The 15,258-nt window shown below is 35.5% G+C and overlaps 1 protein-coding gene across 4 annotated transcripts in view; it reads left to right on the forward strand.

Annotated features, from left to right (window-relative positions):
- Positions 1-15,258, forward strand: part of LOC145205331 (triple functional domain protein-like) — a 64,220-nt gene that overhangs the window by 3,078 nt on the left and 45,884 nt on the right. For all 4 annotated transcript variants that reach the window (XM_080078019.1, XM_080078021.1, XM_080078022.1 and 1 more), the window contains exons 5-14: positions 180-312; positions 769-950; positions 1,571-1,693; positions 1,879-2,024; positions 3,545-3,746; positions 5,711-5,839; positions 7,276-7,377; positions 8,709-8,918; positions 10,811-10,915; positions 13,517-13,686. In XM_080078019.1, coding sequence (XP_079934145.1) covers positions 180-312; positions 769-950; positions 1,571-1,693; positions 1,879-2,024; positions 3,545-3,746; positions 5,711-5,839; positions 7,276-7,377; positions 8,709-8,918; positions 10,811-10,915; positions 13,517-13,686 — 1,502 coding nt within the window. The remainder of the gene's footprint in view (positions 1-179; positions 313-768; positions 951-1,570; positions 1,694-1,878; positions 2,025-3,544; positions 3,747-5,710; positions 5,840-7,275; positions 7,378-8,708; positions 8,919-10,810; positions 10,916-13,516; positions 13,687-15,258) is intronic.

A 15,258-nucleotide genomic window follows, 5' to 3' on the forward strand; every position in this document is an offset into this window, starting at 1 on the left:
TACCAAATGGATTTATTTGCATAATGCTTTACTGTTGTAAACATTGAAATGTTTGATTTTTAGTGGTGGTTGACCATATGTTAAAAATGTCACCACACAAACCTCCAGCAAATCGATCACAGTAACACTCAATTGCATGTTGACAAGTGGTACATAGTAACACCTTGTTTTGTTGCTAGGAAATGATGGAAGAACATATGAAACTGAAGAAGAAAATATTGAATTCCCCTATCGAACAGCTAGATTCACAGGGACAGAAACTGCTAAAGCGAATCAATGGAAACAACTGTGACGCCGACAGCGGCTTTTCAGGTTGGTGATTTCGAACTTGTTTGTCCCCAAACTTAAGTTAGGTGACATGACCTAGAATGAAAGATGATTTGTAAACAGCAGTACACATTTCATTCTTGCTCATTATAACACGATTTACTAAAAGCCTAAATTATGGAAGCTTTTCTTTGTTGTGTTTGGTCAGTAGTTTTAATATATAAAAATATATATATGCATCATACACAGTAATTCTTGTTTATCTGTCTTGAATTTGGTGAAATTATATAAGTTCTTATTACTGTCTGAAAACTCTGTTTAATGAGACTATAATACAGCACTTAGGTCTGTTACAATGCAAATACAAATTTTATGATGCCAAAAAATGTTAAGATTTGATGTAAATACATTTTGCCATATGGTCTGCATTGTTCAGTGCATTACATGCTAATCAGGGAATCACAATAATCAATATTATCCTATCACATACTTTCCCTTCAGGGAGCAGTGGTGGCGTTCCACTGTCTGGAAATGCTGATTTCCAAAGTGCTGCCCCTCGCATACACAACCTTATAGATAAACTTCACAGTACCAGGCACCAACTACAAAATCTTTGGCATATGCGTAAGATTAAATTGGAACAGTGCTACCAGCTTCGAATGTTCCAGCAAGATGCAGACAAGGTATTTATATTGTTCCAAATTGTTGGTACAATCTACATTTTGCTAACCGACACGAAAGCAATTAAGTTTGCCATAAGAGCTAGGTCAGTGGTGCACAACCTTCGGCCAGCTGCAGAGATGAGTTTGAGCGCGTATGACCAAGTATATTAAAATGTATATACTGGCGGTCATGACGTAAATAAAACTCATTTGCAAAAACACTGTTTTTGAAACTGCTCTAAAAGATTTTGTGGGGCTTGAATATATATATATATATGAGACAAACCTTTTTTTTCATCAGTAATATTGTCATCGCATTTAAAAGGTTGTGCACCCCTGAGCTGGGTAAATAAATGAAACCGAGTGTTTTCAAAGCCTGTTCAACATCAATAATTTGATTGATGCTATGAGATACAGCAAAACTGATATTTTATACATTTGTTGTACACTATTACTGTTTCAGAATTTTTGATCACATATTAGTGCAGTGTATAAGCATATTTACAGCTGCTATACTTTTCTTAACTCTAAAACTTAGTTCTTGCTAATAAGATGATTGAAGGTTAGCTATCATGAAATATTAATCACCTTTGGGGCAAAAGGCACTTTCGTCGCATTAATTTTTTGTCATTTTGTATCAGATGTTTGACTGGATCAAGCAAAATCGAGCATTATTTGTTGGTACATGCACCGATATTGGCACAAACTGCAAGCAAGCATCGGATTTACAAGAAAGTCACAGGCATTTCGCAACAAACTCAATGGTAAGGAAATATGCAAGCCATCAAATAGGTCGTTTTTCACAAAATAAAATGAGCATACATTGTCAGTGATGGTACAAATGATTTTTAACTTAAAGCCTGTTCAAAGCCAGTTAACTGATTACTGATGAACATAACTGGTACCTTGATGTCTGAAATGGGCCAATTAAAGCTGGTTAATGTTTCAGAGTGTCTACGTCAACGTTCGTCGTGTGATGTTGGTCGCCAATCGCTTGTTGGAAACTGGTCATTATGCCGCTGATGAAATACGAGATATTTCAGCTAACCTTGACTTAGAGTGGAAGATTTTTGCAGCAGCTCTCGATGAAAGAAGGTGATTTTTTTGTCGATAAAAAATATGAAATTGTTGAAATACTGGATTCAGATGGACATGAATTTTAAGAGCAACAAGTGTTCATTATTGTAACAAGTGGTCTTCGCCAAAAATGTCAATACTTAACCATAAAAGTTAAATACAATACTTTATCTAAAAAAATGCAAAAATGTGTAAAAAAATGATTGTTGTATTTTTAGCCCAAACTTTTAATGCATACATATGAAAAAGAAATGCAATACTTTATCTAAAAGAAGAAACGTGCAAAAACATTGTATTTTGTCAATGGTCCCAACTCCCAACTAAAATACACATATATATATTCCAAAAAATTAAATGCAATATATACTTTATCAAAAAAGAAAGATGTAAAAACAATTGTTGTAATTGCAGCCCAAATTTTTATTGCATATATATTTTTATATAAATCAACTCCAGTACTTTATCTAAAGAAATAATTATGAAAAACATTAAAAAAATAACATTATTTCACTCTGGGCCCACCCAGATTATCTATAATTCCATGTTGTGCTCTCTGTTCACACAAAAACATTCTGTTAGCTGAATAGAAGCATCCAAGTAGATTAACAGTAATCCTCTGTTAACCTACTTATCTGTTCTTAACAAAAAGCAACCCATCTTTACCTTTTTGCTCCTCCTTTTTGACAAGGTGTCATTATTTAGTACCTTGTTGAACACTTAGCTTTATTTTGTGCCTAGCCTGAGCTTTTTTGACAAGATAACATGCACTCTCACAATTTAATTCAATTGGACACACAATATTACTAAAACTCAATTTAAAAGCTTGGTTACCATACACTTTAAGAGATTACTATTTCAATGAATTAATAAAAACATATTTGTGGTTAACAGCTTTAGTGTTGAAATTTTGAATACATATTTTATCATACCTAATACACATGAACTGTTGTCAACCTTTTTTGAGCCATGGAACACTTCATGCATTACAATTTTTTTACACAACACCAAATAATTTTTTTGTATTGACAAAATCAAGTAAACAAGCTTACACTCAACTACTGTATTGGACTTGTCATGTTATCACACAACAACTTTCAAATTGGTGATTTTTGATTGTGCTGAATGGAACACTAGTTTGAATAATAAATTTCTTGCAGAACATCTGACATGTGTTTTTAGGAACACTGGTTGAAAATCACTGCACTAGTGTTCACATTGAGTCAAAACATTTCTATATAACTAAACTATTTTATGTTTTGCAATCACATTTAAAATTTAAAAACTTTGAAATTCTGGAAAAGTTAAGATATTAGTTTCAGTATTTCAATTATACTTTGGAACACTATACACAGATCTGTTCATAAGTTTACTGACAAATAAAATGGCCCAAATAGACAGATATGTTTTGACAAATGCTCATGCCATCATAATAAAGCATGTCGTTTTTTTAAATTTAATTGTGCTGTTATGTTTGTTGATAAATTTCATTATACCTATTAAATATCAAACTAACTCTTATTTATTTGTAAATTCCACAGTCGTTTAATGGCCTTGGCTGTCAAATTTCATCAGCGTGTTGAACGGTTTGTGTCGAATACATCAGAATGGAGAAGAGAATGCGATAACGATGAGCGATACCCGACAGATTCTTCCACCACAGTCGCAACAATATCTGTGCTTGAACAAAGTCTGCACAAACACCAGAGCTTGCATGAACGCATCACCGAAGCTTATCAAGATGTAAGTGCCATTGATTTTAATGATAGTGGATTTTCTGTGTGTTGGGATGATTGTTTTTGCATGACATGCATTGAAATGGTATTTTTGGCTAAATGTATACGTTTCAAATTTATAGAGCACTTTTGGCAATTGCATTTTTATTCCGACGTTTCGATGTCCAATACAGGTCACCTTTGTCAGGGTAAAATCAGAGTTCTATAAATTTGATATTATGCCTGACAGCAATATCTTATTTATACATTTCATAGTTGTGATTTAAAAAAATGTGTTTGTTTGGTGCAGTTTAGTCAGGACCGACTGCATAGGCGCAGAGTTTTACAAAATGTTAGGCAGCAAACATAAAAATAAACTGAACTTAATGTGACATCACTAAAGTGAGGTACGACAAGAATTGCTATTACTGAGATAACCATTTATTACAGTACATTTGCATTGTTTACCATAATGTTCATCGATATACTGGCAAACAATTGCATGTTTGGCGTCATAAATGAGACGTCACCAAATCACGAAATTAAAAAAAAATTATCACATTTTCTTGCCATACTGTCAGTAAGTTTTATAAGATATTACAATTTTGGGTACAAAATTACACAAACTAAGCAAAGTATATTGTGCTTGAAAAAACAAACATGGACTTCCACCTCGCCACCTTGCCACCCCCTACTTGGCGCTGATGACTGACAGGGTATATTGGTTGGAACTTGTAAGCTTTACTGTACTGGTTGTGTACCTTGGTTTTAAAGCCTTAAAATGTACAAGAAAATTGACAAGGATGTGGTTTTAGTTTTATATTGGACACATCAACCTTCGAAAGAAAGTATGTCATGTTACTTAATACCAAACTTAAAATAATAACATAGTGTTAAATTCAAGTCTCTTGAGGGCATACAAGTCTGTTTTATGTATCACTGTATGCAAATTTTTCTGTCAGGTTACAGTTTTAGATACATAGTCCAACAGACTTTTTTACCTTGAGGGCAAAACTGAAACAAACCATTTTGTAACAAGCAGCATTTCACATTAAATGGTTTGTCATATTTTCCAGTGTGTTGTAATGGTTTTAATAGCAAAATATATTTTCTCAAATAGCTTCTTATGCTTTATAATTAGTTACAGACGTGGTTACATGCAAGTACACCCTATTAGTGACCCTACAAGGTTTTTAAATTATTCATAAACATGCATCACAAGCTTGCAGCCATAACAAGCATAGTCTGCTGTAATTGAAATCATTTAAAATAGCAGTGTGCAATTTGTTATTGTCAAATTAAACTCTGTACAGTAAAGAACACAGGCCAATGTTTGCACAATCACATTTCTGTGGCATGAAATATGTTTTTATGGTGCTGTAAATTTTTCTCGAGACAATTTTAAAATGTACATAAGCTCCATGTGTGTTTTTTGCCTGCTGTGTGAGGCAAATAACCCATAGCGTAGTGCTGAGCAGAGAATCTTGAAAATATATGTGTTATTTCTTGTCATTTGTGTGTTGTTTGATGAAAAAGTAAATAGTGATACTTTTTTACACAATCCTAAGTTGACAGTTCTAAAAAAAAATTTGGCCACATCACTATTTATAACTACTTTTTATATTTTGGTAAACAATTTTGAAATGAAACATTTGTTATGAATGTTGTATTTTCTATGATGTCTTAATATATACAATATTATGTTGAAATGAATTTTGAATGTCTGTTTTTGTATCATTATAACATAGAAGAAGGTCCAAAAGAAGAAATTTTATTTTATACATTTCTATTAGGCCAAATTTATGCCCCAAAGACCTTCCACAACAGTGTCCTATACTAGTGTTCATAGAAAACCAATTTACCAACATTTTTAATTTAATGATTTCTACAAAGATTTTGTGCAACAAATTAACACAATTATATGCCAAAACCACTTATATTAGTGACATATTTGTACCGAACACAATTTGAAACTGAATCATCTATTCACAGGTCTGCGACAATGGCAAAGAACTTCTAGATTTCCTGCAAAAGCCCACAAATCCAAGCACAGACGATGTACTTGCACAGCTTATTGATTACAGCGGGGCGTCCCAACAGGTCTTGGACAGCATTCATGAGGTAGGGTCATTTACTGCAACCTAATATCTTACTGTTTAATATGACAACGGCACTAGTCTGCTGCTGAAAGCCCAAAGTTTAGACCACTTAAATAGAAGGTCTGTTGGTAGCCTACTATGTGCATTAGTAGTTTTTGCGATTTTTTTGTGAATTGCGTTTTTCTTTAGTGGTGCAAGTTTGTGAAACAAATATGGCCTGATGGAATGAACTGTTGTGTATAACATTAGACACTGGAAGGACTGTGATAGCTACAAAGCGTGACTGTTGAGAGTTTTTTATTTTTTATTTTTTTTCATTATTTTTCTGTACAGACTAGCTTTTTCAAAATAGTTCAAAAAACCTGAATTTGAGCACACTACTAAAGAAGGAAAAGGCTTAAAAATGTTGGTTTCTATAAAATTTAGTGTTTTGTTGTTTATGTTGTGTGAGTTGTCCAATACAATAATTTTCTGTACAGATTAGCATCGAAAAATGGTACAAAATCCCGAACTTTCACAAACTGCTAAAGAAGGACAAGGCTTAAAAATTGGCCGTACCTATAAACTTAACCTTTCGTATTGCCCAACGTGGTGGTCGCCGAGTAATTATGCAAAGGATGTGGAAAGTGGACACTTAATGAAATTACTTGCTAATTGTCTGACCGCCTCCACTTAAAAGGGCGGAGTCTGTCTCTCAGTTATAAGATCCTGCGTTTAACGTCCAAAACCAAGTCTACGCAAATAACATAGACCTAAAAACACATAGAATGGGACTTTAGCATGTAGTGAATTTTGCATTATAGGGATAAGGCCTTGGACTTCTCAAAATGTTAGCAACTACGCAGTAAAGCATGCCAGTATCGATTTTATGACCTTCACTCGCTTGCTTGTCCCGCGTTTTTTTGTCAGACCCGTGACATTTTAAAGGTCAACTCTTCCTACTACGTTCACAAGATTTTCTTGTTTACAAGTGTATCACTTAATACCATTTTCAAACAAACACAATTCGCGTTTAAACATGCAAAATTCCCAATTGTCAGTTTTGGGAATTCTGATCTATATGAAATGACTCAATCCTTGCTTCAAACATATTATGCAGTCGTTAAGCTTTTAAACGACACTAAATAAGTTTAAGTTTAAACGACACTGAATAAGCAAGTCATTTACTTATTTATTGGCACGACCTTTAAGGAAATTTTAATCAAAAAAAGAAAGGATCCTTAAAACTTTGTACATGTACTTGACTTGCTATAATCATTGGCATTTTGTCATTTAATTTTCCTCATAAACTGGATTTTTTTCAGGTTTTATAGGTTTTAACACATATCTAACCTTTAGGTTTCGTTCAATTTGCTTTAAACATTATATAAATTGCACTTTTAGGCATAAATTACACGCTCGCGTTAAGTAATAAGTGCCTACCGTTACGCCACCTCAACAGCTGTAACTTTTCCGCAGGTATTTCACCATCATAGGGAGCTGGAAAAGCGTTGGAACGAAAGGAAAGGCTCTTTGTCGCAAAAACACCATTTGCGAGTCTACGAACACGACGTGCAACAGGTACGCAAAATTTACACATTGAATTGACAGTGATTATATATAATTTGTACACTACAGAACTATCTGTTATGCAGTTATAGGCGTAATTCAGTTTACTTTATAAGAATTTATTTGGTGTGGTTTGCATGGTATAATATTTTAGCTGTTTTTCACGTAACTCAAAAGTAAAAGACGTGTAAAAATTGGCTTGGTTTAGTTTGTCATTTTCACAATACCACCGGGGTGGCGAAAAAAATTCTCTACAATAAATAGTAATCTATAACAGCTAAGGTGACCACAAAGATTCGAATCCTACCGCGGGCTAGATTTTTCTAACGTATGCCTTGTCATATGGTATCTAAGAAGATAAAAAAAATGTTTTTTTATGTGTTATATGGTAAAAATCGCGTACTTCTGGGGCCTGTGCAGCTTAATACACCGTTGGACGCAAGGGGCCTTGGAAAGCTACAAAACGCGTGGAATTGGGAATGTTTGTGGCGTCACAATGCACCGAGCATTGATGTGAGATGCTCCGTGTTCGACCAAACAGAACCTTTGCAGTTTTGGCCCATCCCTAGTGTATAGTGTACCTACCTATCGGTGAAAATGGCCACAAAGTCAGGTCCACTCTTGCTCCAATTCTAGAGCACTTTACACAAGCTACACGTCCTTTATTATGCACTACACGAGTTCCGCTAGCCCGGTATTTTTCAATTGTTTGCACCCCGAGCCATTAAAACTGAACTTATGTGCAGATTTGCCAAACCGTTCTTATCTCTTAGACTTGACCTTATTTGTGGACAACGCTTAGAAAATTTGATTGTCTTTATTTGTAAGAAATGATCCTGTTTTTGACTACATGTTGAACATAAAAAACTACTCTCGCTTGAAAAACTTCAGAAGCAACTTATATCAAATCAAATTAACTAGATTAGTTGCTAGGCTAATTTTGCTGTGACTGCACAATATTTTGTCATCATAAACTTCTTGACATTGGTGTATCAAATCATTGTTTTTTTTCCTTAACGTTTGTGCCTGGATCGTTGGCAATTTTGCCTTTATGCATAATAGGTTAATGACTTGTGCGTTTGCATCAAGTTGTTTAATCATGCCCTTTGTTCGCTTGTTTTGGCATATGCAGAAAACTAAAAAGTTCATTTTTTTGATGTAAATTACAGTACTAGGATTCTTCTAGTAACTGATACTAAAGCTTTAGGAAGCCCTGGCAATAAATGCACCAATTCCTTATTTGGTCACTTGTGCACAAATCAATTAGGCGTATACTAGGCCTTAGCAATTAACAACACAACACTCTAAATTAATCCATACCCTACTTTTGTTCCTTAACACAGGTGCTGCAATGGATATCAGAGCACGGCGAGGCATTTCTTGCCAAATACACTGGCATAGGAAAGTCCCTGCAACGCGCTACACAGCTACGAAAACGCCACGAGGATTTCGAAGACGTTGCGCAAAACACATACACCAATGCTGAGAAGCTCCTTGAAGCCGCTGAACAGTTGGCACAAAACGGTGATTGTGATCCCCATGAGATATTCCAGGTTAGAGTTGGATTCATGTATTTAAAAAATATTTTAAATGGTGTTTGAGTACTTTTTTGTTTGTTTTTTTTCGCTTGGAATATTCGGTATATAGCTCTTATGTGGAAGCTGATTTAAAAACTGGCTAAAAAAGTGAAAAAAATTGCTTGTCAAATAATTTGTGCCCATTTTTATTACATTTTTTTTACAAATTTGGTCAGATTTTGAACTTTAATGAAGCATTATAGGCGGACTAGGTATGCCTTACTGACTTAAGATGCATATTTTGCAGCGTAATTTTAGCTTTGTTTAGTAAACAATACAACCCCTAAACACTCTACATTCCATGACACTTTTTAATATTTGGTGCATATTCAAATTATTTATTGGTACGCATTTGAAATAGGACTAGTCAATGTGAACATAATATTGTTCATTTTCGTTGTAAAATTTGTAATTCTAGTCAATAATTTGCCCATAAACATCTACACTCGATGTACAGAACACAATTGCCCGCATATGACCTTTTAAATTAACCACAATATAACCTAGCAGTTGTTACAAAGAAACAGTCTAGTTTTTACGAAAAGCTATTGGTTTGTTGTCTGTAAACTGCAGCGAAAAATTGACTTGTCAGTCAAACCTGTTTATGCCTTGGTCCACACAACATCGTAGCTTCGATGAGAAAGCCATATCAGTTGAACTTATATGCCCCTGCGGCTACATGAAGCACTGTCGGCGGCATTATAAAGCTCGCTAGAATACCAAGGTGTCGGTCATTCAAACAATTGACATTCAAAGGGTATTATTTTCCACGTGGTTTTTTTACAGCGTAGTATGTAGGAGTTTTTGCCTGCTGGATAATGTTGTTTTGTACCTTTTCTGTTTTGCGCACATAACCGCAGGCATTAAACTTGTTTTTCCGTGATAATTTCACCAGATATTTTGCGATAAAGGCGTGCACAAGGTGCTGCTTATCTTATACACTTGAAAACGTGATACCTAAGATAAAAGCAAACTCCAATTTTACACCCGTCTTATGGTTTTATGTTTTTTGCCTGTTCCAATGGGTTAAACAAGTCCAGTTGGAAGCTGGTTGTCAATATTTTGACGCACCTGTGTTTATTTGATGTCAGGACAATTTCGAAATTATAATCCTGACGTCCGGCCCGAACCCGAATCGTTTTCGAAGTGCCCATTTAGGCCTAAAAGTTTAATTGACAGGCCTATTATAAAAACACATACACACTGGACAATAATAGGCAATATCACAAACAAGACGTTTTAGGGTTGTTGGACATTTAGTCCAGTTCAGCACCTATAACTATTTACATATAGCTACTAGGTGATTTATATCACAAAAAAGTACGGAAGGTCTGGCCCTAATCAAGTCCCTTTATTAAAAAAAACGACGTACAACTCTGTCTTGCATTTAAATTAATACATTGCACGAGCCGATCTCAATATTTAGGTCACGTATTGTCTGATCCATCAACTGTTCATGTCATATTATGACCAAAATAATTGTTTAGTATTGATCGACCAGACTGCTATGCTTTTTGTGTGGCATCAATGTGCTGAGAAGGAGCATTAATTAAATCATTTTTTTTCCAACTTTTTTCTCTGGTTTACTCCTTGTAGAAGAGTATAAGATAACACCCTAACTCAGTGGCCCTCAACCTTTATCGACGAATTATTTTCTAAACAATTCAAAACATGTGTATTCCACCCCAATAGACTACAAAGCAGAAACTAAACCATACAAAGATCATTTTAATTTGGGTGTTTTATCAACTGCTTTGACACAGTATATGATTCCCCTTACTTTCCTTGGTGTCCAAGGAACCCTGTTTTAGAATATTTATGCTTGTAGTGTAATAGAGGCTGAACCAAATAAGCTCATTTTCGTTCAGGTTGCTCGAAATTTGGAGGAGCAAATCCGTGACTTTGTTCGTCGCGTTGAACGACGCCGGAACATTCTAGATCTTGCCGTGTCTTTCTACACCAACAACAAGGAGGTAACACTATAACTTGATGACACATTTTGCTGGTGTGCATTTCCTGGCCTAACACTCATATACATGTAGTGATGGAAGTAGAAACGTTTTTTTTTATCGAAACGACCCGGCACTTGTCAAAATCGACCTAAAATTTTCTCTTTAATTTTAACGAAGCCATAGAAATAAAACAATATGTGAAGGCTTCGTAACATAAAAACATCACTGAGACAAAAAATATGGATATCATCACGGAAATATGAAGTATATTCCGGGATTTATGATGGATTTTTGATACAGTCAAGACTACTGACACTTTTGCGTTAGCTCACTTAAAGTAACGCCTTTCCGGCAATATTTATTTCACCGTGACGGTAAACTTTTCCCATTGCCTGTACACAATTTGAACTAGGCATTGTGAATACAAAAGCATGGTTGTTATACTGGTTGTCCATATTTTAAGCCTCTTTATAAAAAAATTAAGGACAACTGTTTTTAGGCTTAAGATGTTAACTACAAAACCTAAAATACATCTGCTTTTAATGACAAATTTATTTTGTGCAAAATGTGTTGGCTATGTAGGAAACTGCTGGTTTGAATAAGATAGTTAGATGCTCGTTTTCATTTTAAATACGAGTGTAAAGGGTGCCAGGCAAAACGTGTATTTCAGTTATCCGTTTCGATAAAGGCTTTTTGCTTGGTTTAGGCTTTGTTAAAAGAGTTTTGTTGAAATTATACACCTAAAAATAGTGTAATTTCACAAAAAATACCAATATATGAAACAAAATTATGAACAAGAAAATATCCAAACCCTTTTTGAGGTGATTTTATTTGTTTTCTGTTATTATTAAGTTATATATTGCTTTTAAAATTTGGGCATTTGGTGTTACCAGACTTTGTAACATCTGCTGTGAAATTTTTCACTTTACGCTCTACTGGTGCGTTGTCTACTGATCTTTCTTCACAACCTTATGGGAAATCATCTTTCACGCCTCGGGGGAAAAACTAGAAACTTTCGATAATTGACGGTAAATTTAACGCCGTTAGCGCACATCGAGATCGATAATTCAGACGCGCCGCGTAACGAGACGTTGATCACCGCCAAAGTGTCTTGATGACCCCGACCTTTGTCGAACATCATCATCTGTCAGTGTCGGCCGCTCACGTCTTTCGTCACTTGCCAAAGAATCGGTCGATTTAACTGTGACGTCACCTCTTTACTACAAAGCACAAACTCTTGACTGTAACGAAGCACCTTAAAAACTGTTCTTAATGGCTTTCTTTTAGGCACACTTATCAGGGATGAAAAGTAATTTGATACTTGAAAAGAACTAAAGAGCATTGGAATTTTATACGGGCAATGTGTTACGTAGCACTGCAACAGACGCTTTATCACTGTAAGTAAATATCGGATACCGTATTTCTTCGATTAAAATGCCAACAAACGGTGGGGTAAACAAAACCTTAAGGCTGCCTTTTAATGTCATGTCGATATTTTTGGACCGCCCTGCATTTTGATTAGGGTCAAATTTTATTTTGGGTGTTTTTGTATACATATTATTTTCATCAGTTAACTAAAAACTCCCTTTCCGGTATAAAGCCGTTTTTTACACAATTTGCAAAGCACATTAAAATGCTGACAGCTATTCGGATGTGACATTCGAATAAAACCAGGTTTCTGAGAATACTCAAGCAATTTACTATATAAAGGACTCGGAAACAGCAGTAGCCGCACTGCTAAATATGTTATTCTTGGCGTTTCAAACAGCACTCTACCTTTATTAAAATTTGGTTTCATCTTCGACGCCGCTGTCATGTTTTACAAGCAAATAAGCCATGTCATGTTAGTGCAGTCTCCATGAAACCACCAAATGGCACAAAAACGTTTTCCCACACCATGCGAGGTTTAAGTACATGACATGGTCGTGTTGTTAAAGTGGTGTGGCTATGTTTGTGGGCCGGTATAGTGCAATGATGCTGCATGTGAAAAACGCTTAAAGGCTTTTAACAAGACTGTGAATGTTTGTATGTAATGATTTGGTATCAAATATGCAATTTAAAATCATAGTACGCCAGGCCCATTGATGGCGTCATACCAAATCCGGTCTCTTTCCAGTCTGTTTAGGCGTAGGGTAGAAAAATCTAGCCTGCGGTTGGACTCGACCCCCTTTTTCTAACCTACACCTATTTGCAAGGTTGCCCATTGCCATTGGAATGGAACCTACAATAAGGACAACCGAACATTTAAATTTGGATGCGAAACAAAACAAACGTTTTTGAACAAATTTTTGCATTTATACGAGCATGATATATCATGTGCTACATTTTTTGGCAGGGGTTTGACTTGTAATTGTTGAAAATAATGCAAAATAAGGACTCAAGTCAGAAACAAGGACATTTCCTGGAAATATGGACAATAATTTTTCTGAGACATTGCTTTTCAAAATAAGGACAAATCTTAGAAATAAGGATAGTATGGCAACATTGCCTGGAAAATGCTTGTTGACCAGCTGATTCGGTATAACGCCTTCGATAGACCTGGCGTACTGTGACTGTGATTTATACATATAAATGATAAAACGCCTAATTTTTCTCATTTTTTAACCATCTGTTCTATTACAGTTGTGGAACCTGTACGATTCGGTAAAAAATGAAATGCAAGAAGATGACGTAGCAGACAACCTAGAATCGGCCGAGGAACGGATGAACCGGTTCCGCAAACAGAGATACCGACTTATCGAATCCTTCATCGCTTGTCAGCAGGAGGCCAAGAACTTACTTCTTCAGCTAAGGTTCGTGGTGCTTTCATTGGAAAACAGTAAACCTTGGTTAATCCGGACCCGTTTGAACCAAAATGTTGTCCAGGTTAGGCGATTATCCGAATTAACCGATGTCGATTAGTTAAAGCCTTGCCACATTACAAATCATTTGTACCTTAAATTTTGATCAAATTAGGCGAAAATCCGGATTACCTGAATCCAGTTTAAGCGAGGTTTTGTATTTGGAATGAGTGGCCTTAGTTTAAATTGTGAAGCCACAATCACAATTGACAAACACTTCATTTATGACGAAAATAATATTCTTACGTCATCAATGAGTGACGTATGATATCCGCATGTCAGTCAAATCACTTTGTATGAAGACGTCTTTTTTATGCAAAGTCTCAAATTACCATATCAGATGTAAATTGTCGTTTTAGGTTGTGATGATTCGGTTGTAGCACATCCTGTACGAATCCCCTGTCGATAAAATTGGCCATTTGCTCACCAGTTTTGTCTAGACTCGCGAATTTTAATCCGACCTATTGGGAATATCATATTACGCATTTGGAAACTACCCCTGCTAGATATAATAGACTTTGATCGTTAGTTGAACTGTGTTAAGGTCCGTTTATTACCACAGTCAGCGTTTATAACAACTTGTTGGTTGCTACGTTATGTTGTGTTGGCGTCAATATATTATGTGAATCACTAAAAGTGTTACAAAGGTTTTTGCCTAATGGTGGTCACAGTGTAAAATGAACATAACTTTTCTTTGCAGTCCAATTTTCTCCATTCAGTTATCATAAAAAATACTTGACTTAAAATCATGTAAATGTGGGTTCGATCCAGGGGCGTATCCAGAAATTTTTAAAGGGGGGGTCCAACAAATTTTTTGGGGGAAATCCCTAATGACGTCACTATGACGTCACACGTCGTTCAAAACGACGCGTTATGCGGCAAAGCACTTTTTCCAAAATTGGCGGTTTCTCTACCCATCTAATTGACAGGAAGAACAGGTAAATTTAGCGAAAGCTTTGTAGTTTTCTGATTTAGCCGCTGCTACCTAGCTTACTCAGCCAAACTGCAGCTGCAAAATAAGCGTGACTGTCAGGTAATCAAAATCGTTGCTAAAAACAGGCTCCAATTTCTAAAGAACAAAATCTCTTTCTGAAGCGGTAATCCTACTGTTAAGTTGCGCAAAGTCACGAATGCACTAAAGGTGGTAACTGCAGAAGGCATAAATTGTGCCTGACAAGTAACAAATTACCCTAATAACATAACTCGATTTACATCGATCTAATGTTTTGGGCAAACTATTACGTGTTTGGCGGATCAAAGCAACACAACATTACACGTTTTTAACACTTTTACATTGTTCAAATGCAAAAACAGTTTGATATGTTGCACTTAGTGCAGTTACCACTTAGCAAGAAACTGCTACCAGCGTCCTAGCCGGAACGTAACTTTCCGATTGTTAGCGCATAATCCTCCTTATTAAACCCTTGTTACGTCACAATTAGCGATTAGATAACAAGCGAATATAAGAGATTGAATTGTTTTGTCCGTTTTTTCTAATTTTTTTGATTTTCTAGATCTCACGCT

This window comes from Phallusia mammillata, chromosome 8 (genome assembly GCF_965637545.1).
Source record: "Phallusia mammillata chromosome 8, kaPhaMamm4.hap1.1, whole genome shotgun sequence".
Taxonomy (NCBI): Eukaryota; Metazoa; Chordata; class Ascidiacea; order Phlebobranchia; family Ascidiidae; genus Phallusia; species Phallusia mammillata.